This window comes from Pinus tabuliformis, chromosome 3_1 (genome assembly GCF_031772625.1).
Source record: "Pinus tabuliformis cultivar Carrire ecotype Pingquan chromosome 3_1, CPIR1, whole genome shotgun sequence".
Taxonomy (NCBI): domain Eukaryota; kingdom Viridiplantae; phylum Streptophyta; class Pinopsida; order Pinales; family Pinaceae; genus Pinus; species Pinus tabuliformis.
The window spans coordinates 791,040,606-791,063,364 of NC_142301.1; the positions used below are offsets into that span (position 1 = coordinate 791,040,606).

A 22,759-nucleotide genomic window follows, 5' to 3' on the forward strand; every position below is an offset into this window, starting at 1 on the left:
ATTCTTGTCCCAAGCATCATTGTCTCAAGTACTAGGACTGAGACGCAAACATCACTGTTACAAAATATAAAATGGCACTGCCATACATCCTTGTCACTCTGCAATGTATTAGTCATATTGATCTGCCCTTTTGTTCAGAACATATTTAGAGACACTCATAATTATTACTGATTAGGGCATAGGGACACCTCTTCAATTTGTTACCAAAACAAAGCTGAAACTTGAACAAACTGGACTCCTTTTATCAGTTTAATCCTTAACAGAAATGATGCAACCTTTACTGCTACAAGTACATGTGTCCTTTCTCTATCTTGTGCTCAGAATTAATACAAGGGAACTATTGGTCAATTGTTGATGTCACAGAGCTTCAGCTCTTTTTGGTCACAAACTAGGGCTCAAAGATATTTGCTTGACTTAGTCCAAAGACAAGCCTTGAATTTGTCACAAGATCCTTCCAATAATAAATTGAAGAGAGCAAGCATCAAATCAAATGGATTTATTGAACCAACCAACTGCTGCTACAGCCTTATAGAAGATATGAACAAGTGACAAGATTATTCAATATTGTCTGCCACTGTAGAAACCCTTAGAGAAACCAGAAACCTTGAATAACAACCTTCAATACTTTCTCAAGTAGATTTGTTTGTTTTCTATCAAGGCACTTTAAACTCAACAGTACTTCAAAACATTTGACTCATATGCAAACTGCTTCAAATCAAAGCTTACATGTAGTGATCACACCTGAGTGATTAGGTTCCCTTAATTTTATTAGGGTAGTAGACATATATGTATATACTACCTCAGGTCTGCAATTCAAACAACCGATACCTGGATTCTTTGTAACAGAAAAGTATACAGTAGCCCACTTGTTAACAAGGTCGCAAGGAATGAAATTTGAATATCGGCCGAGAACACGTCTGTTATTGTATTGAGGCTTCTGTGATCCATATCAAGTTTTATGAGAAAAAAATTTCAGTGTAAATCACATGATACTATATTTGTCGACGCATTTCAAACCAACAAGTGTGGTTCATCGTTAGGACAAGTTGAGGAATCAGATCATGGCTGCATGTTAAATAGGGAAAGCAGATCTTCCAATGGCTAGGTTTGACTGGAAAACGGCTATATCGGACTAGACTGGACTAACGGCTATATTTGACCATGAAACGGCTAGATTTGACTAGCCAATTGGACTGGTCAAAGGGGTGGGGACCAGGACTAATATTATATTTGATCAAATTATTTAATTATAATAATATTATTAGATAAGTAGTTATTCAAGTTTTATTAGGTTTAATATCAATATATCATATATATATATATATGTTTTGAATGCCATTAAAGTCTAGAATGATAAATTTATGAAATGCTACATATGAATATTATTTTAATACTTTTTTGTTTGGTTTTGTTTATTATTTAAGTAATATGTTAACCATATTAGTGTTAAAAATAATAAATCTAGGGAATATTAATAATAATAATTGAGTAAAATGTTAACATATTTATGTTTAATATATTAATAGATCTAGGGATTATAAATATTAGTAGTAATAGTATGGATTTATTATTATCCTTAATATAACTAAAATAATAATATTATAAAATTAATTATTATTTCATAGATTATATTATTATTATTATAATAAAAATATTTTAATAATAGTATTATTCTTATTATTATCATTATTAATTAAGTTGTCTAATGTAAACTTGAACTTTCTACTTAAATCTAAATTTTAGATCAATAGATATCTATAATAGATAATTTTAACCCATTAGGTTAGTTATGAAAAGGACTATCTAATAAATATAAGGAAAAGAAAATGAGGGAGATTTCCAAAAAGGACCAAAAAATCAAAGAGGAATTAAGGAGAAAGAAAACAGGTTAGAAACTTCACTACATGATAATTAGGGGAAGAGAAAGGAAATGGATAATTAGTTCAAGTCATTAATTGAGGGGGGGAGGGCGGCGGGAAAGAAACCAGGTGACTGAAAAATTAAAGAAACAAAAAAAGGAAACAACATCTAACCAGAAGGCAGGGATCCAGCAACCTCTGATCTTCTAGCCGTCATCTTTATTGAGATTGCTTGGCCTTTTTCCAATCTCAATGGCTTCCATAAATTTTCAGTGATGGAACTGCGCAACCTTAGCAATAACACGGGCCTCCTCAATACAAACGTGTTGTTTGGTCTTCTCTGCATGCTCCGCTAGTGTGGAGGACTTGGTCCTCCCATGTTTTAGGTCTATTGAGTGCTCATTAATCCTTTGATTAATAGAGCGCCCAGTCTCGCCAATGTAAGGGGTCTCACAAGAACAAGGAATAATATAGACGCCCTTCATGTCCTTAGGGTTGATAGGATCCTTCACTGATCGAAGGGAATTACGAATGGTGTTAAGGGGTCTAGAGGTCGAGGGAACATTATGCTTCCTAAGAACCCTTGCAATCTTATCAGTGGTCCCTTGGATAAAAGGAAGATGGACCCCTGGGACTTGATCTTTAGGTTCTTTCTTAACCACTAAATTCTTGTAGGCTTTAAGGAAAGCCCTCTGACCAAGGTGTCTACTATAACCGTTATTAACAAAGACATTAAGGAGATGGGCTTTCTCTTTATCGAAGCTCTTTTCATCAGAGATTCTTAGGGCACGAGTAGCGAGGGTGTTGAGAATGCCCAACTTTTGAGCAGGGAAATGATGGGAACTTGCATGAAGATACTGCTCAATATGTGTTTTCTTCCGAAACACTTGGCGTGAGAGGGAACCGTCATTATTCTTCGAGATAAGAATATCAAGAAAAGGGAGGCAACCATCGACTTATTGTTCCATGGTTAACTTAATGGTGGAGGATTGACTGTTGAGATGCTTGAAGAAGAGATCCAACTCATCCTCGCCATGAGACCAGATGACATTAGTGTCATCTATAAATCTTTTCCAAAGCTTGGGCAGTTGACGGGCTGAGGCCAAAGCCTTGGATTCAATATCTTCCATAAAAAGATTAGCAACAACAGGGGATAGGGGGGAGCCCATGACAACACCACAGGTCTGCTCAAAGAACTCGTCCACGAAGCTGAAAAAAGTGGAAGTGAGACAGATCTCAACTAACCGAGCGGTATCAGGGTCCGTGAGTTGGTTGATAACCTCCATGGCCTCCTTTATAGGAATGCAAGTGTAAAGGGAGACTACATCGAAACTCACAAGAATGTCCCCAAGGTCAAGCTTTATTCCCTTGAGCTCTTCAACAAAGGACGCAGAGTCTTTGACGAAGGACTCCGTAAGGCCAACTAAGGGTTTAAGCTTCAAGGCAAGGTATTCAGCCAGAAGGTAGGTAGGACCACCAATGGTGTTGACAATGGACCTTAGGGGAGCCCCCTCCTTATGAATCTTTAGAAGCCCATAGATCCTTGGAGTAATGGGACTACTCTCAATGAGTTTATGGCAAAGGGAACTCACGGAGCTACTGGACTTGATGGCAAGAGCCACAGTGCTAGATATCTTTTTCAAGGGGTCCTTGGAAAGCTTTTTATAGCTTCCACTATTATACAGATGATCTAACATCTTCTGGCGATAATCCTCTTTGTTGAGGATGACAGCAGCCCCTCCTTTGTCAGCTTTTAGAACTACGACATCTTTTGTTGTTGCTTCAAGGCTTCAAACCAAGGCCAAATAATATTTAGGTTGATGCACGAAAGTCCAAACTCAAAGCCTTAATTTTATTAGGGTAGTAGACATATATGTATATATTACCTCAAGTCTGCAATTCAAACAACCGCTACCTGGATTCTTTGTAACAGAAAAGTATACAGTAGCCCACTTGTTAACAAGGTCGCAAGTAATGAAATTTGAATATCAGCCGCGAACAATTCCGTTGTTGCTTCAAGGCTTCAAACCAACGCCGAATAATATTTAAGTTGATGCACGAAAGTCCAAACTCAAAGCCTTAATTTTATTAGGGTAGTAGACATATATGTATATACTACCTCAGGTCTGCAATTCAAACAACCGATACCTGGATTCTTTGTAACAGAAAAGTATACAGTAGCCCACTTGATAACAAGGTCGCAAGGAATCAAATTTGAATATCGGCCGAGAACACTCCTGTTGTTGCTTCAAGGCTTCAAACCAAGGCTGAATAATATTTAGGTTGATGCATGAAAGTCCAAACTCAAAGCTTCTTTGTTCAACTTGTCTTAAGGCTGTCACAGAAGATCAGTCTGATTGGGCTGCAACTATTTGACCTCTAGACATAGAACAGGTTCCAGGTCATGTCTAAACTCTTCGTTGTCCTTAGCTCAAGGTCTGTCACAGATGGTGAATATAACCACACAACCAAAACTCCAGAAGGGAGAGCCTAATGGCCTTGCCAAACCTTTAGTTCACTCTTTCTCAATCTTCAAGGGAGACCGAGAGAATACCAATCATAAGCCTTCAATTCTACGACAATTCTGCCACTGCAATTTATAAATGTTGCATGAAACAACGTTCTGAGGAGCCACAGGAATAGGAGGTCAAAACCCTCCTGTACTGAGATATTGCTTTCACAATATATACTACATACATTGAAGTCCAATGAGATTGTTGATAAAACTTCTTCACTGGCCTTCTGCAATAGATCAGTCGTATAGACATCATGCACACAAAAATTTAGATGCTACTGTGAGTTTGGACCTTCTCAGAGCTGCCCTACTCAGGGATCTGAACAGACATTGACTTGTTTCAAGGTGAGACCGAACCTTTTATGCATTGATATATTTCGCTAACAGGGCTGCTCCATCAAATCGCAGAAATAACCTTTCTTTTGTGCTCACAATTGATGCCTTAAAGCAGGCCAAAACTCTCCTTCCTGCAATAAAGAACATCTACTCCCAATATGACCAAAACCAAAACAACAAATCCCAAATATGCCAAAACGAATCCTCCTGTAATGACCGCAGGGTTAGAATTATTCTGAATTTTGGATCAAGTTTATTATTAACAGATCTCAGTCCCTTTGATGGAGATGGCAGTCCCGTACCTTTGCTGGCCTGTATCAGAGATAAATGTATATCTCAGTGAAATCCTCAATAGATCGTCCCAAACAGAAAATTCCTTTCAAGCCTCTCGTTTGATTTTGCACTATCACCACAAGGCCTAAAATATTTCAGAGAATAGTCACAAATGATATGCATTTTTATACTTGCTAGAGGAGGGCTAATCAAAGCCTTTAAATAGTTTTTCTCTTTGATAGAAAGGGGCTTATAATAAACGAACAGTTGGAGGGATTCGTGAATTCGCACCAAAAATAAATTCAATTTAAATTTGGCTTGGAGCCCAAAAAATTGGAACCCAAAACCCCTTTGAATTTGGATTTTTAAAATAAATTTGGAAACCCTCTAAAAATAAACATTTGCCACAAGGAAGATTATTTTAATTGATGGAGAAGAGCCTTATTTCTTGACTGTTTGTTTTGGCCATAGAAGAGTTGCCATTTCATTGTCCTTTGGGATTTTTGACCACTGACTAGTTGCCATGGGGGCTTCACTCAATGAACACCTTTGACATATCACGTGCGTTCATGGCATATTAAAGAATACCCTTAATTTTACTACATATTGGAAAATACCTCTAAAAATCACATTATTTAACCCCCTACCAATATTAACCCAATACACCTTCCTAATTTAAAAAGGAGTTGTCTATAATGCGACTTTTTGGAGATTCCGGTGACGGAATCCGGCGGAAGAAATTGAGATTAAATCATGATTTGTTGCAGTTAAAATGGTTTTTTAACTGCATATTTGGATTCAGCACCCTGAAAAACCCCTGGGACGCTTTGATTGTGCAGAAACTAGCTATCAAACTTGGGATTCCAATAAATTGCTGCCGGATTTTCACTGGAAAAATCCGCCGGAAAGGCTTTCAAAAAGTCGCGTTATAGACAACTGCATTTAAAAACCCCTACTTTCACTAGATATTGCATGTATCCATTTTTTCGTTAACATTTTTTATACTCTTTTATCTTTTTTCATTAACTTTGAGCTCCAATTTTTATACCTACCAATATAAAAACCCTTTACCCTCTATATATCCCCCAATATAATATGTCATTTTTTCCTCAATATGAACCCACGTGGTATGGTATTGCTCCGCCAGGGAAGCCCCTGTGCTAGGTGCACAATCTTTGAATGAGCCTATTTTTCAAACCGTGAGGGCATTCATGGCGCATCACACACCAACAAAATCAGCATGACAAGGAGAATCCAATAAGGATAATCTTGATATCAAATTCACTAAGCTTCATCCTCAAACACGTCAATAAATGTAGGGTTACTAAGGTTTCCAGCCATCCTTCCATTGGAGCTTCCAATTAATGTAGTCTAGACAAATATTACGAGCGTTTAATAACAGATGTTGGCATCAATAACAACACCATTCAACAACGCCATATATGTCAGAATTGTGTATTTGAGTGCATAGTCATTACTGAGATTGTTTGTTGCAAATAGCTTTCTATAGATGCTATGAACAGCTGAGAAAACAATGTTCATATTATCTTAATGGAGGCTCTTGTGAGTAGATTTATTCAGAGATTTGTCTTACGGATCCGTCACATAAATTTTTTAGATTGTCGACGCGTTTCAAACCAACTAATGGCAATGGCATTCATCTTCAGGACGATTAGATGAACCACATTAGTTGGTTTGAAACGCATCAGCGATCTAAAAGATATATGTGATGGATCCAAGAGACAAACCTCTGAATGTTCGTATTGATGCTAATGTATCCATATTGCTACTAGAAGATCGAAAGAGAGTTGTATATGATGAGCATGTTGTTATAAGAGTTTGATATATTGCTATGGCTATTGAGCGAAGTTGCTAAGGTTTCCATGTATATCCTAATGCCATATTAAACAAAGAGGTCTATGTATTCAACTGAGCAAAGAATCCTATTGATGCATTGAGCAGGTTGTTGTGTCAATGGAATTGGCAGAGTTATCTATGTTACTAAATATGGCTTGAGAAGAGCTGTTGAGACACGGTTTGTATTTGGCAGAGTTATTTGTGCAAGGTCTGCCAGTAAGAGTATGTTGTTACTACTAAGTTGGTGAATTAAGGTTTGAGCTTTTGAGAAGAGAAAGTTGTTATTGTTGCTGATGACCTTGTGCTAGTATTGCAGATTGGCAGAGTTAGCAGGATGTTTTGATGTTGTTTATGATATTAAGGTGGATCTAGTCTAAAAATATATGAAACATGGTCCACTATGGTGAATTGAAGGTCAAAGCCTTTAAGGCAAGTGGTGGTTTGTTGAGTAGGGTAGCAGGGTGGTGCAAGGCGGAGATTGGAGTCTCCTTCAAGTTGGAGCCTAAGAACACTTCAGGGTGGCAAGGTGGTGCTAGGACAGGTTGGTGCCTATGTAGGGTGTTGGAACATCCTTTCAGTTGGAGTTGACAAAGTCAGGGTGTTGTAGAATCCTTTTAGTTGAAGTTGACAAAAGCAAGGTGTTGAGCATCCTTTCAATTGGAGTTGATAAACCAAGGGGTTGGAGCCTCCTTCCCGTGATTGCTAGTAAATCAAGGAGTTGGAGCTTCCTTTAGGTTGGAGCCTATGAACCAGGGGGTTGGTGCCTCCTTCAATTGGTACTGTAAATATTGAAAGTCGGTGCTTCCTATTGATGTAATTTTCAAGACATATATCAAAAGTGTTTAGTGGTTTTCTCCTAGAAGGTTTCCACCTAAAAATTCTGTGTATTGTTCATGTGATGTGATGTGATGATGATTTATGTTTTGATCTAATGCTAATGATATTCAATGCTCTAAAGTTTAAAATTAACTAATTGAAGTGAAATACTGATTCACCCCCCTCTCGGTGTTTCAAACACCATCCAAGTGTTGTTTCAACCTAAAAATACCCGCCCTAGAGAATAAAATATTAAAAAAAAAAAACATATCTTTTGATTGCAATACATTAGGTGTAAGAGGCTTTAAATAGCCTCTCGAGTCCAAAAACAATCATGCTACAACAAATAATAACATATCATCAAAATCATTGCCTATATTGATATCGTCATCATCAATATCACCCTCTAACCATTAAAATAAGATAGAAAAGCTTAACATGTCAAATCGAGATTTTGTTTGATTGATGGGTACATTTTTACTAACGTCATGACAATGGACTTCAACCATCATTGCCACCAACATTGAGGTATATAGAGGGCTTGGTGCTCTTGATTAAATGCTTGTTTCATACCCTTGTACATAACATAATTGAATGGAAACATTGCAATCCCTCAAATCCTAAACTCTTGAAAACTATTAAGTCTACTGTATTTTGAGTGGGATCTAAAATTATGCTTTCCACTCTCAAACATCCTCAAAAAATTAATGAAAAAGTTAAAAATTTAATTCGAATGATGAAAATAAAATATTTTAACAATACCATTAATTACATAGCATTAGTAGGGCTTAGACAAATCCACTTGCCCTACACTTGGAATCCCTTCTAACATTGTGCAATAGCCCTCATCTACACTCCAGCATGTGTCATAGCTCCAACTTGCTTAGTGAAATGACAAAAAAAGAAAGCATCACGACTCAAGCCCACAATTTTTTAGTAAATCGTTAAAAATGTCAAAAAAAATGGTTTTGTCAAACCACAAAAATGACTAGCCAAAAAATTGTGATACACTAGCTACCAATAACATCACAATGGGTCCATGCAAGGCCGTTGACTCTTGGGGCCATGGATGATGAAATTTAAACAAAAATAAATCTGCAAATTTAAAAATAAAACATGCAACAAATTACAATGAAAACCCTATCATTAATTTAAGAACTAAGATAGGCAGGTTTAGGAACAAGGAGGGGTATATTTAAACTTGAAAAAGAAAAAAATGAAATTAAAAAACAAGGACAGAATTCTGACCTGCAATCTTAGAAGAGGAAAAGCATACCTAGGAATGAGAAGATGGGTTGTCGCCTCCTCCCAAAGATGCCAAATCCACTAGACAACTCCAAGCTTACTGCTGCCCAATTGTTACTAAAGCCTTCGGTGTTATTCCACAAATTTGGATGCTCACATATGCTCAGGAAGCTCCAAATGAAAAGCATGACGCAAAGGGGGTGGGGTCTCTTTATAGTAAAATCTTAGGGTTTAGGGAGGGTTTTTTTGATGTTTTTTAAATTTAGATAATAAGAAAAAAGCACAAAACCCTATGTTGGTCTCTACATGTTGTCCATGGGGTGGCTCGACTGATCCATAATGGACTTGGCCAAATTGGACAGGTTTGTTGGCCAGGTTGATTCGGTCAACTATCCACTCGACCAATTACGAGCCATGGGTTGAGTTTGGAAACTATGCTCAAGTCATAAATTGACCTTTGCATTGGATCGTCATGGGTATTCATGGAAGGGATGATTTGTAGAGCAAGTGGACTGATGACATGAGTCCATTCCTTTCATAATGGCTCACTACACACTTATTTTCTTTTCTTTTTCTTATGGAGCTTATTAATGATGTGATGTATCATAAAATTAAGCTGGTTCACTTTCCTACCTTCACATCTTGGAGGATCAATTGTGCACATGGTATTTTGTAAAGTGATTATCTGCATGGTTATATTTGTATAATGCTCTTAGCTGACTCATTATTTTAGTATTGTTGAATCTTTCTCATAGAGTTCGTTGAAATGAAAACATTATGATATTGTTTTCCTTGTGGAGGATGACTATTTTAGTGTAACTCCTTGGAGAGAATTATGGATCGCAACAAACTTTTTGCTACTTTTAATATAAAGTTTGTTGAGGAGGTTAGAGATTATTATTTCTTTTTTCCTTGGAGGTCAAATGGATCTAGGAAAACAAATGATATTTTATTATATGACAAGATGGACATCAAACCTATATAATGGTTTTCTCTCTCCATTCACTACATGGGGATTGATTGACCAGAGGAACTTATGAGCAAATCTCCAAGCATTGGAATAAAGTCATATTTGTTTTGTGTAAGGTATGGTTAATTGTATGTACAAATTTATTATGTGCAGCAAATATTCTTAGGATCTATTGGAATTTGGTAGGCTTGTTTATGTAGAAAAATTTTACTAGCTGGCAACCCTCACAGTTTCAAAGTTTTTGCAAGAATTTAATGCCCATGGCCCCAATAAATATTAACTGATATAAAAATATAATAGCAAATTTATTTTAAACATTTTAGAGCTACCTCTACTATTTTGTTTTCAGCTGATATGTAAGAAAATATACAAGCAAGCACACTCAGAAAATAGACAGTTGTTTTTGGTCTAAAGACCTTCGAAAAACCCACAAGGGGAAAAACAGTTCCCAAAGAGTATTTTAACTGCTCTTAAGGAAATTTGTGCAGTAGAGAGAAAATCAACTTATCTCCCATTTTGATTGAAGAAGACATTGACAAGATAAGCAGAATATTGAGGCCTCACAAAGTCATAAACTGTTAAAAGTGGCAACTAGGGCCAAATTCAACTTTCGACAGTTCCTATGGGGAATATTATTGCAGCATGGAATTCCTCTTTTCGAGAGGACAGAAATCATTATAAAGATCATCTCATTTGGTCAAGTGAAAGTATGATTTGAATTTTTGTTTTCTCTCACGCAAATTATCAAGGTCGGCCTCCAGCTCATAAGGCCCAACCAACATGTCTCTTGACCCTCTCCAAATTGTATATATAAAGGTGTCCTCTATCCTCATTTGATCATCGATGGGCTCCAAAGATATGTCTGTGATAATCAAGCACTCGAAGAAGGATGTAGGGCTAACTTGTTTGGGTTATTCTACTACCACGGGTCCGAGATATATCAGATAGGACAGCCGCTAGGCAGATAGGACAGTTGCTGGGCCCTGGGAGAATTCTAGTCACGTTGTGTGGGTATATCAGTCATTGCAGCTCTGTCATCTAGAACAGAATGATGAGCAGAATTTATGGGCTGATTTGTGAACTGTATGAGGTAGAATATCTCTTGGTATAGTTGCAGTACAGTCATGTAACTTCAGAAAGGGCCGCAGGCATAACAAGGGTTCAGAACAGTCTATAAAGTCAGCGAAGGGCACCTTCATGTTTGTCTTGGAAGGCCGCAGCTGATATGAAGAGTTTTGGGACCAGTCAAGTTGGACAACAGTGATCTTCAAGAATCCCTAACCAGACCTTGCTTCAGGAAGATGCCTGGATCGGAATTTCAGGGTTTGATAGAGTCATTTAATTGCTCAGGGCAGCGATATTGGATCCACACAATTTGGCAACTCATTTCGATTATTGTACTCTCTCTCTCTGCTGAATACTTGATATTTATAATAAGAAGATTTGATCAAGGGTTTTCCCCATCTTGGGGTTTCTCCTTGGCTTGAGCCAATTTCAGTGTTCTCTTGTCGTGGCTTGTCTTCTGCATATGATCACTTATGTTCTTTCAATAATTACTGTCAATGAATAATAGTTTATGCAATTGCTAAATGGAATTAATCTTGGGCTCATCTGAATCATTGAACTAATTGTCCTAAGCAAAGAACATGTTAACCAAAATTCAACATAAACTCTGACTGATATTTGCCTAGTTTTCTGTGCACACAAAATCTCTAACAGTGCCTTGTTTTTCGTGCCAGATACAGCAGAACTCTTCCAGAATTTTCTGCCTCCACAATGCCTTGAAAAACGTGTTGCTACAAGCCCAAAATTAGTGCTGACTGTCACCTAGAATCTTGGTCCTTGTGACTGTATAAATGGCTGAAGACACTGATTCGAACGGTCGTTCTCCACAGCTAGATACACACTGAGACTCCCTCCCAGCTGCTCCACAAGCCAACGCAGGTCCTTAGCATAAAACTCGGCCTGTATACCTAGAAAACTCACCCTTAACCCACAGTGCGAAAATCTCGGGATTCATGTCAAATTTTTACTGCTGAAAACCCGGGTTTCTCCTTGGGTTGTACACTGCCTCCTTTCTCTGCAATCTGAACCTCCTTACTCCTTGTTCCTTTCACACCTATCCTCAAATCTCATGAGAAGAATCAATGGAGTCTCCCTCCTTTACTCCTACTCGAGCTCCTCCTTCTCTGCCTCCTATGCTCTCCTCAAATCCCATGAGAAGAATCAATGGAGTCTCCCTCCCTTGCTCCTACTCGAGCTCCTCCTTCTCTGCCTCCTATGCTCTTCTCAAATCCTATGAGAAGAATCAATGAATAATCCTTTGTCTTTCCCTTTTTGTCTTCTCTTAACGAAGAGAAACCTAAACCTAGAGATCTAATGGTTGAGATTAAATCTCAGCTCATTAGATCAAGGGTAGAGATCATTTCCCTCTCTTGACCCCTTTTCTCATGTTGTCCCCCTCACTTTAAGAACTTCTAGTCACTTTAACATGTTTTGTACCATGTGCACTTTTTCTCTCATAAAGTCACTTTTAAAACATAAAAGTCACTTTGTACTTTTTCTCTTTAAAGTCACATTTAAATCATAAAGTGACTTTATTAAAGGTACCTAGCACATATACCACCTCATAAAGTGACCTAACCCATGACATTAATATAACTCGTAATGTCACATGACAAAAAGGTTATTAAAATGTTTTCCTCGCCAAAAAAGCCAATGCACTAGGAAACACTTCCTTGTTACCATTTTTCTCAACAGTTTATTAAAGAGTTGGAATGTAAAAGTTAATCCAGGAGCCACACTTTGTGTTAAAGAGAAGAGGTTAATTCTCTAGAAATTATTTGTGAGTGAATACATAGCCTCAATATTTAAGCAAGGCCACCTCCTTTTGGTTGGTTTGGTAGTGGAGTTTCCCCTCACAGAAGTCCCTTCCCTTCTATTTAATGTAGCAAAATTTTTCTAAATTAGGGCTATTATAGGCCATGTTATAATAGCTGCTTATAACCCCTAATCTCCCTTGAAGAATAGCCCTCTTAAGTTGCATACATGATAGCATAGCCCAAACAAAACAATGTACCGGTTTCCCTTTCATCCACACCCCCAAAAGCCACAAATTCCATTTTCCCTTTTTGTCTTATGTTGCTAAGTTCTCTTTATTCCCACTCTGTACCACATGAAGTAAACCTAATAACGCACAGGGAAGCCCCCTTGATAAGGATCATAGTTTTAGAAATTGGAATCGGTGACCGGACCGGTCCACCTAATAAACTGCATTGTGTGGGTCCTCCGCGGCCTTGGTAGTGATCCAGCCGATTTAGGATGAAACTGGCCGGTTTGACCATAAACCGGCCGGTTAGCACTGGTTTATGTGATTTTTTGGCCAAGAGGTGGGTTAAACCCGGTTTTTCTGTCAGCTTGACCCGGTCGGCTAATGAACCGATCGGTTTGACCGATTACTAGTTCAAAACGGTCAGTTTTTAAAACATTGATTAGGATTCCATTCTCCCTGGCCTACAGTTCGAAAGACAGTTGATGAGGTGACTGTGGCCAACCACTTAGTTATACAAGTCTTCACCTAGGCACTTAGAACTTCACCATTTTGTGGGTGTCACATTTTGTAATATCACACCAAAAATGAGATTGTCTGTATTTGGTCCCTATTGGCAAAGAGAAGGTTTCTATGGGGTATCTTTCAACATTTATATAATTATATTTTCTTTTCTATTTGTGATTTATTTTTATTTGATGCTAAGCCTAGAGGTCCACCACATTTTCCTTTTTAAATGAACTGTGTAAAGCTGAGCTAACTGATGTAGACCCATTTTTGTAAAGGACTTAACTAATTTCTTAGCTTTCTCTCTTTTGGAGGAGTGGTCACCTTTCTTTGCATATGGACATGGTTGCTTTCCTTTAGATATGGGCTTAAGATTTTTCACATCGTTGCAAGTATCTTGAGCTAATGCCATTTTCGGCTACGAATCTCTCCCTCCTACCTATCACCCAAGATGTTTTCTTGGAATTTCCCTTCTTTTATGTCTTCTTCTTGTGCTTGCTCATTGAGCAATTCTTTCGCGTAAAAGTTTAGAGCTACAAATCTATTCTAACTTGCGATTGATCCCCTTTTCCTTGAGCTCTTGGTGTTGTGCTACTTTTACCTTTCTTCAAATTCCTTTCAATCGCTTGCCCCAATAGAACCTTTTTTCAATCCTTTACATAATACCAATAATTGCAGTAATATGAGCATTCTAAGGGAACTACTTCACAGTCCAATTTCTGGATTTTTCTCATCCAGCAATGTCGATGTCCAAAGCTTGAGAAAGACATTTTATAAGTTAATTTTAACACGTTTATGCACAAGTCAATGTAATTCACTTTCTGATTTATACCAAATTCATAATATACAACCCATTTGGCTCTTTAATTTCTACAATGTATTCACCCTAGATGCAGGCTAGAAAACATGTCCAACATTACAATTTCAAACGGCTTTCCTTTGTCGTACCAAAGCAAACACAACAAAATTTAGGTATAGTCCCACTGCTCCCTATGAACCGTGAGCCAATCTCAATTATTCATATTTTTTTCTGTTGACAGTGCTAGACCCGTTAACATGTCAGGGGATCTCCCCAATAAGAATTCCCAACTAGACCTCGGACCGTTTGGTGTAGGAGTCCTAGCAGTGGGTCGTGCAATATCGCCTTGACCGTGGTTTCGCACAGAGGCATGTAAGATGTCCCTGTTGGTAGCAAGGGTGTGATAGTCATAGCAAGCCAAGGAAGGTGTATGAATGATTCTAACACATGGAGGGTGATGTGAGTGTGCCTCTTGGAAACCTGCGATAGCACAGAGTTAAGAAGGGAACACACGAGCAAAGATGCACCACGACATGGAAGGCAAGTTAGCTGGCAATCCAAAGTATGGTTAAACCAACATCAGGTTTTAGTAAGATTCATACATACATATACAGAAAATAGCTACACATGCATGTGTAAGAAAACAAATACATATATCATTTAGAGTACTCAAGATAGCTAAAATACAATACAACATATGCATGAAATGTGTTGGCTCTGTTATATTAAGAAGTGTAAGTTTCAGTTGTATAATACATCCATGTCCAACCTCTAGTTCCGACAGCAAAACGTTACAGTCACAACCGCGTGCGCCTCCAAAGAGATATACTAGTTCTACGCAGTGGAGAAGCCAAGGCTCATTACAATATTGTCCAAGCTATCTCTAAGATAGTCCTATTGGAAGCTTGACTAACCAAAAGTCCATACAATGAAATATGAGGTACTATTTATAGCAAAGGATGGGGTGACCCTTGACATTCCCCTTTGAGACCGTTCATCTATCCTCATGACTTTTCAACTACTCTATGACTGTTACATTCAACTATCGACACATGAACTTCCACTTGACAAGACGTTACATTACAATGCACATGTGCCCATGTGAGACAATATGGCTTGAGCCAGCCATGCAAGACATCACTGACACTCGGACCGTTGAGGTGAGACCAACTCTTTGACATCCTTGTGATGGTCGAAGGTGGTGAGTTGATGCCAAGCTTGGTTGTCTGTGATGGTGTATGTGCGTTCAATGGTGACATATTTGTTGAAGCGAACTCTTGCCTTCGTTGCACCCGGGTGCACTGAAATGGCTCCTATGTCCAACTCATCTGATAACATGTGCATTGTTGTCCTGGGTGCGACCAGACCGGCAACATGTTGATGCATAGTGTCTACGCTGCTCTTCAAGCATGTGTTGGTGGTCGTGCGCATCAACTTGTCGAATACATGTTCAGGTTAAGTCAAACTTGCTTCTTGTCTTCACCTCAGTGAGTGTGCCAAATGGGTGGGACCGCATGTGTGCGCACAATGACATGCATGCTGTTGAATTTCCTTGTGTGCGATCAACAACATTGCTCACCTTGTCTAGTCTGTGCCAGCTGCTGAGATGGATCTATAACTTGTACGGGTGCAATTTCATCCGTCTGTGCATGTTGCGCCCCTACTGTACTTGTTCCTACTACAACTCATTCTCTCGTCTATGCAGCTCCTATTCTTCCTTGAGTTATTGCTTCAGCATATGCAACTCCTTCTCTGTTATGTTCTCTGCCTTCACGCGATATTCATGTCGTGTCGTCACCTCATAGCCTGAGTCTCCAAAGTTGCTTTCATCACAAGTGGATCTGCTTGAGCTTACAACTTTTTTCTACCTCTGTGTTGTCAACAACCTTCCTCTTGCATTCATTGCGTGTAGGTGTGTTGCCTTCTGCTCTGGGCGGGAGCAACTCGAGAGCGGGTCGGGAGCGCACTCCTGAAATCGCTCCCGAAAAGTGAGCGATTTCGGGAGCGCGCTCCCTAAAAAAAATTTCGCTCCCTGCCTTTTCGTGAGTGTTTTGCCTTTTTTGCAATTTTTTTGTAGTAATGTTCGAAATGCAATTTGTTTTGAAAGAAACAAATAATTTTTGAGTGGGGCAGCTTAATGATCAAGTCTAGGCCCTAGTATTGATATCATCGTTTTAAGATCCAGCCAGCTCGGAACCGACTCGACCGAGTTGGTCCGAGCCGGAAAAAAAAATTTCAACCCGGCAGAAAATTCGGTTCGGTCGGCCGAGTTATGACTGACCCAGCCGAGTCATAGCATGACTCAGCCGAGTCAGTCATAACTCGGCCGACTCGGCCGGATCCGTAACTACTCAGCTGGGTAGCTGACAGTGGCCAGTGAACCATAAAAACACGCCTTTTTTATTTATTTTTTATTTTTCTAAGTGTGGGGGACTCCAAAGGGGTTTATGAATTAGTTTGTTGGTCTTTGGGGTCCATTCCCCTCTCCCAAACCCTAGTATTTGATCATATTGCCCTACTAAGGCTATGCTATTCATGGTAAATTTTTACTTAAATTTTTAACATTACCATGAAATGACTCGGGATGTTTAAGAGTGGTTCCAGCCTCATTGGATTTCATATGGAGAAAGTAGAATTTTAGATTTCATTCAAAATACAGCAGATTTATCAGTTTTTCAGGGTTTCAGGATTGGGGGATTGCAATGTTTCCATTGAATTTTGTCATGTATTAGTGTATGGAACTCGTATTTAATCAAGAGCACCAATCCCTCCATGTACCTTGATGTTAGTGACATTGGTTGTTGAACTCCTCTATCATGACCCTCCTAAAAATGTATGCATCACTCAAACAAAATCTTGACTTAACATGCTATGATTTTTCTATCTTATGTTAATGCTTAGAGGGTGATATTAATGACAAAGATCCTGATTTTCCACCAAGACTGAAAAATTAGACATTTCTCGTGGTGGCAAGAGGCCCAAGAATAAGAAATAGATAATAGATTTACTTCTCTTTTCTAGTTTCTAGTAGCTTTTATAACTATTGGCTCTTTCATATTTATTATGATATTTTTCAAACAATATATAACAATTTAAGTTTGAAGTTGGCAATTATAACTCATTAGTAATGAATTATGAATATGATGCTTCATGAAAGTTGAAAGTTGTTTCATTTCATTTCATTTTATAACATTTCATTTCATGTTAGATATTATTTGTTGTAATGGTTACACTTAGCTTACAAGTACAACTTTGGTGATCAATGATGATAAATGTTATATATTGAATTTTGAAAGCTTGAAACTTTAAGATTGATGAATCCTGAGACTCAATATGTTGTATGTTACTAAGTTACTAACTTGTGGACGTGGTTGATGAAGATTATAACTTCTAGATGATTGTTGTTATATGGTTCAATCTATGTTTCTTTATGTTTTTTATATCTAATTCATTATTCTACATGCTTTTGTTGACATATATGTATCAAAATATAAAAAGTAAATATATATATATAAAACGCTCCGGGATTCACTCCCAAATAGGGAGCTCCCCGCTTTCGCTTCCGCTCCCAAGTAACACTGCTTTTGCTATTGTTGATGGTGTTGCTTGTTGTAATGTTGCTGCCATATTATCTTGATGTCCTTGTCCATGAACAACTTGATTTCTTCATAGGTAGGCGCGCACATAGACACTTGCTTGGCTGCGAACCCGGTTGGGCTCTCGACGGTGTCCTTTGACTCTGCGCTCCTGAAAGCCATTGTACTTGTGCTGCTGAGAGACAGACGAACACTTGTGATGCCTGGAGACATGGCAACACTCATGGCAAGCAATCTGCCAGTGGAAAACCAAAACAAACTTGAGCACTGACTTGCAACATAACTCTGTGATTGATTGTGAAGGTTGCGCAATTTCTGTTGGGAGGTCAAGAGACTACCTGCCAAAACTGCACAAGGCACAATCCAGGATGTCAAGAGGTTGACTGACTGTTGGAACTGCACAATGCACAGTCCAACCTAGCCTGTTGAAGACTGAAACTGACTTGCAACATAACTCTGTGATTGATTGTGAAGGTTGCGCAATTTCTGTCGGGAGGTCAAGAGACTGCCTGCCAAAACTGCGCAAGGCACAGTCCAAGATGTCAAGAGGTTGACTGACTGTTGGAACTGCACAATGCACAGTCCAACCTAGCCTATTGAAGACTGAAACTGCGCAATGCGCAATTTTAGTCAGTCGTGACATGCAACCAGCAAACTGCATTCCACAGTTTCTGGGGCCAGCAGGACGCTGCCTCCAAGAATTGCGCAATGCAAGTCTGGAGGTCAGTGTTGGGCCAGACTTACGAAATTTCTGGAGGAAAGGCAAAGCCTTCGCTTCAGGAAATGCACAGTGCTAGCCGGTCAGGGCACAGTGCGAGTCAAGGTTGCCCAAACCGGCCGACGGACGACTAAAAACATGAGAAGTCTAGATGCATGGTGAGATGAGTGCAAACAAGAGTGAATGATCATTCATGCAAACAGCAAGTGCATGATTCAGAAAACGAGAAAGCATGCATGTGTGTAAAGTGAATCGACGCAACGGAAACCGTCCGTGCAAAACAGTTTCATGCATGCGACCACAGTGAGATGCGAACAAAAACTGAAACGATGCTTCTACAAGCTAACATACATCGAAACAACAAAGAAGAATGTGTCGACGACTCCTAGATGCAATGTGGGGTATCAAAGCTGCAAGGTCGATGTGAGGAATGAGCTTTGCAGCGTCCGGTTGATGAGCTTTGATAAAATCGAGGTTATGACGCGCATGCCACATATCTAGGAAAAGCGACACTTGGTGGGAGGTTTCTGAAATGATCCTTGCATGTAACCTCCAGCTGCTAAAAATGGACCCCTAAATCAAGGGATGCCTTTGCATGTTGCCTTGGGAGAAGCAGTCCTTACATGCAAATCAATTTTGCTTGGTCCCGGAGGGAAATCGGTCAACCTGAAGGCACATGAAACAACCGGATTGACTGATGGGAAAATTTGCACATTTCTGGGAGGGAGCTGAGTCGGCTGCCTAGAGGGATTGCGCAATTTTTGGGCTGAGCAGCTGACTGTTGCCCAAAATTGCGCAATTTTTGGGCTGCGCAGTTCTGCTGGGACAGATTGCGCAGTTTTTCCAGTGAAGCTTGCTAGGCAGAATTGCACAATCCTGGAGCCCAGCAAGCTATCAATCAGGATTGCGCAATTTCTGGAGGGAAGGTTGGTTCCCCTCCAAAATTGCGCAATTTCTTGAGGGAGCTGCTCAGCTTGCAACTAGACCAAGTCCAAAGAAACAGCGTGTGAGGGGGATGCAACAAGTTATCATGCTTAGGCTGGCAATATGTTAGAAAACCATTGAAGCTCGTGTACTTGATAGTGCAAGACATGCTAAAAAACAAGAAAGAAACTTGTCCATATAACTAACGCTTGCATTACCTGCCATTTTGGGCTTCCAATTTGCCCCAGTCGAAGTCTTTGGGTTTTAATTGTATCCGAAGTTTGCATAAGTGCCCTTTAGGGCTCAATCATGGAAATCATCAACTTCGTGAATATCAGTAATATCCAAGGACATTTCTTCAGCACTCTCTTCAGATCTACTGTTAGAACTTAGAACCACTCCTTTTTTCCATGAGTTTCGTATTATAAATTTTGAATTGGCTAACGAGTCATCAAATCCACCCCCATGCAAGGAATGCTTGAACGGAAGCCCTAGGTAAGAAGGGCAGCTCCCTCCCCCACCAAGCCGCTGCAATTTCCGTTTCAAAAAATATAAAAAATGTCTTTATTGCCTGCACCCTCTAAGCACCCATAAAATTTGAAAGTAGTATAAGAGTGTTTACAAGAAAGAATAGAGAATTGAAAATCATGTTTTTTTATTTGAAATATGCAGGAAAATTGTTTTGCGTATTGGATAAACAATATAAATTACAAAAGAAAATGCTTTCCCCAAGAAAACTACTAATTCTTCTGAAATTTTGCAATCAATTAAATTGCAATTACGTTTCATTCTCAAAAGGATTTTGATTTCAAACCTTAAACTTCTGCAAACAGTGTCACTGTATGAGAAAATTTGCATCCATATTTATATAAATGTTTCAGACCGAAATTATTCCTGAGGATGGACCATAAAAGTTTGGTCCAAAACATTGATTTAAAAATAGATGCAAGTTTTCCAGAAATTTTCTCTTTCAAGGATTTGAATATTACAATTCTCAAAATTTTAATGAAAAAGACAAACAAGAAACTCACTACTGATCATCATAAATGGCAAAAACACTTCCAATGATCATTTAAATCTGTCAGTCCCTGTAATGTATAGCATTTGTCACAAATTACCACAAAAGTTGATTTAATTAACAGAATACCTGGAGATAGCGCTCTAATCTTGCACTAGAATGCTCTGGACCCTGGCCATCATATCCATGAGGAAGCAAAACAACAAGTCCAGATTGACGAAGCCATTTTGATTCCCCACTGCTTATGAACTGATCAAAAATGACTTGGGCGCCATTTGCAAAATCACCAAACTGAGCTTCCCACAGGACCAATGAATTGGGATTTTCCATTGAATAACCCAATTCAAAACCCAGAACACCAAATTCTGACAGAGAACTGCAAATAAGAATAGAAGTTGCAGATCACGTCAAACCACAAAATTTTAAAGCATACAGCAGTCACAAATCCAGCCAAAACGCAATAAATCTGAAGCTTAACAACAATCCAAAAGTTATGATTGTATTCAAAACAAACGGGCATCAGAAGGAACTTTTATCTGAACACAAATTATAAGGATTAACATTACCATAAGACTAGAACATTGCATCCATTTACATTACATGCTTCTTTTTTATCTTGGAATCTCCATAGAATTGTATTCATACAACTAAAATATAATAAGCAACGTTCTCTTTCAAGGAAAACCTTGCATAAAGGAAACCTTGTTGGATCCCCTCTCTTCACAAAAATGTCTGAATGGAGGATGGCTCAACTGCCAGCCACAATAGCAGCTGCCAACCTAGCAGGACTCAGATGGACTAGAACCAGAGACCTAATGGCCGAACTCTACCTTGAAACAGTCCATTCGAACAGAGTGAGCTAACCCACCACACTTCAAATGAGCAAGGTTATGTATGCTCATGCTGGATATAATTAGCTCCAATGCTGAACTCATATAGAATAAACACATTTTTTAACAAGAAAAAATGCATTTTTATGTAAATCTTGATTGCAAAGTAGCACAAAACTTGGCCAATGATGTTCCACTTCCAAATTCGCTGCTAATTTTTCTTTTATTTATTAATTCTGGAACCTTGACTTCTAACTTCTAAGTTTTAACCTAGTTAATTTTGTTTTCTATATTATTCTCCGACCCAACTCTAAACTACTAGGAATTTTACATTCAATCATACAAAAAAAAATTCCAATATTACCACAGATCTCATACAGCAAACCAAAACTACAAGATACAACTATTGAGTCCTCCCAATAGCACTAGAAACCATTCCTATGAAGAGAGAATTGTGAGACAATTGTAATTATATATTGTGTTCGGTCTTCTTACATCATTTAATAAAAGTTTCAAGATATCCATTTTACAAATACATGTCTTGGTTGTGATTTTGTTGTATGCAAGATACACACACACATGTATCTGGCAAATACAACTTTACATCATAAGCAATCTGAGGCTTCCACAGTTATTCATATTGTTGTTGAAGATTTCTGGCAAGAACTGTGTAGTGTTTTCGATCTTATAGCGAAAATCTTGGCCAAGAAGAACATTAAAACTATCTTTAAGCCTCATAAAACCCTCGAGCAATTATTCCGATCAGCCAAAGACAAATCTGATCCCATGCTAGGATCAGGTGTCTATAAGATTCCCTGATCGTGAGGCAAATCATATATTGGCCAAACTGGTTGCCCTTTCAAAGCCCGCCTCAAAAACCACATAGCTGACACCAACCATCACTGCCTTGCTAAGTCTGCTATCGCTGAACACTCTTTTAAGTTCAAGCACTTGATTTGTTTTGAACAAGCAAAGATCCTAGCCTTTGTTCCTTTTTATAACTCTCAAATTATTAGAGAAGCCCTTGAAATCGAGAAGAACCCTAATAACTTTAATAGGGAGGATGGATGCAGGCTTAGCCATTCCTGGCAGCCTGTTATCCACCAACCCACCCATTAAAATTCCCCCCTCTTTGGGTTTCCATCTTTCCCTTTGGTTTATATTTTGTGGTTAAAAAAGCCTCCTTTTTTTTATCCTTGTTTATTATTCAAACCTTTTTTCGATTATTTTTTTATCCTTCCTTTCCATTTCTATCTTTCTTTTAAGTGTTTTTCCTTTATTCTCTTATCCTTGTTTATTATTCAAACCTTTTTTTGATTATTTTTTTATCCTTCCTTTCCATTTCTATCTTTCTTCCTTTATTCTCTTTCTATGTTAATGTGTCCCTAAAGGGCCTAAACTTTTATCCTTCCCTCTTTAATCTAGCCTTGTTTTTTATCTTAGTAAT

General features: G+C 38.6%; 1 protein-coding gene across 1 annotated transcript in view; it reads right to left on the minus strand.

Moving 5' to 3' along the window:
* LOC149189815 (uncharacterized) overlaps window positions 1-22,759 on the minus strand; it is a 143,097-nt gene that overhangs the window by 46,119 nt on the left and 74,219 nt on the right. Inside the window, exon 5 of the mRNA XM_089411943.1 lies at window positions 20,612-20,858. Within this exon, the coding sequence (XP_089268069.1) occupies window positions 20,612-20,858 (247 nt within the window). The remainder of the gene's footprint in view (window positions 1-20,611; window positions 20,859-22,759) is intronic.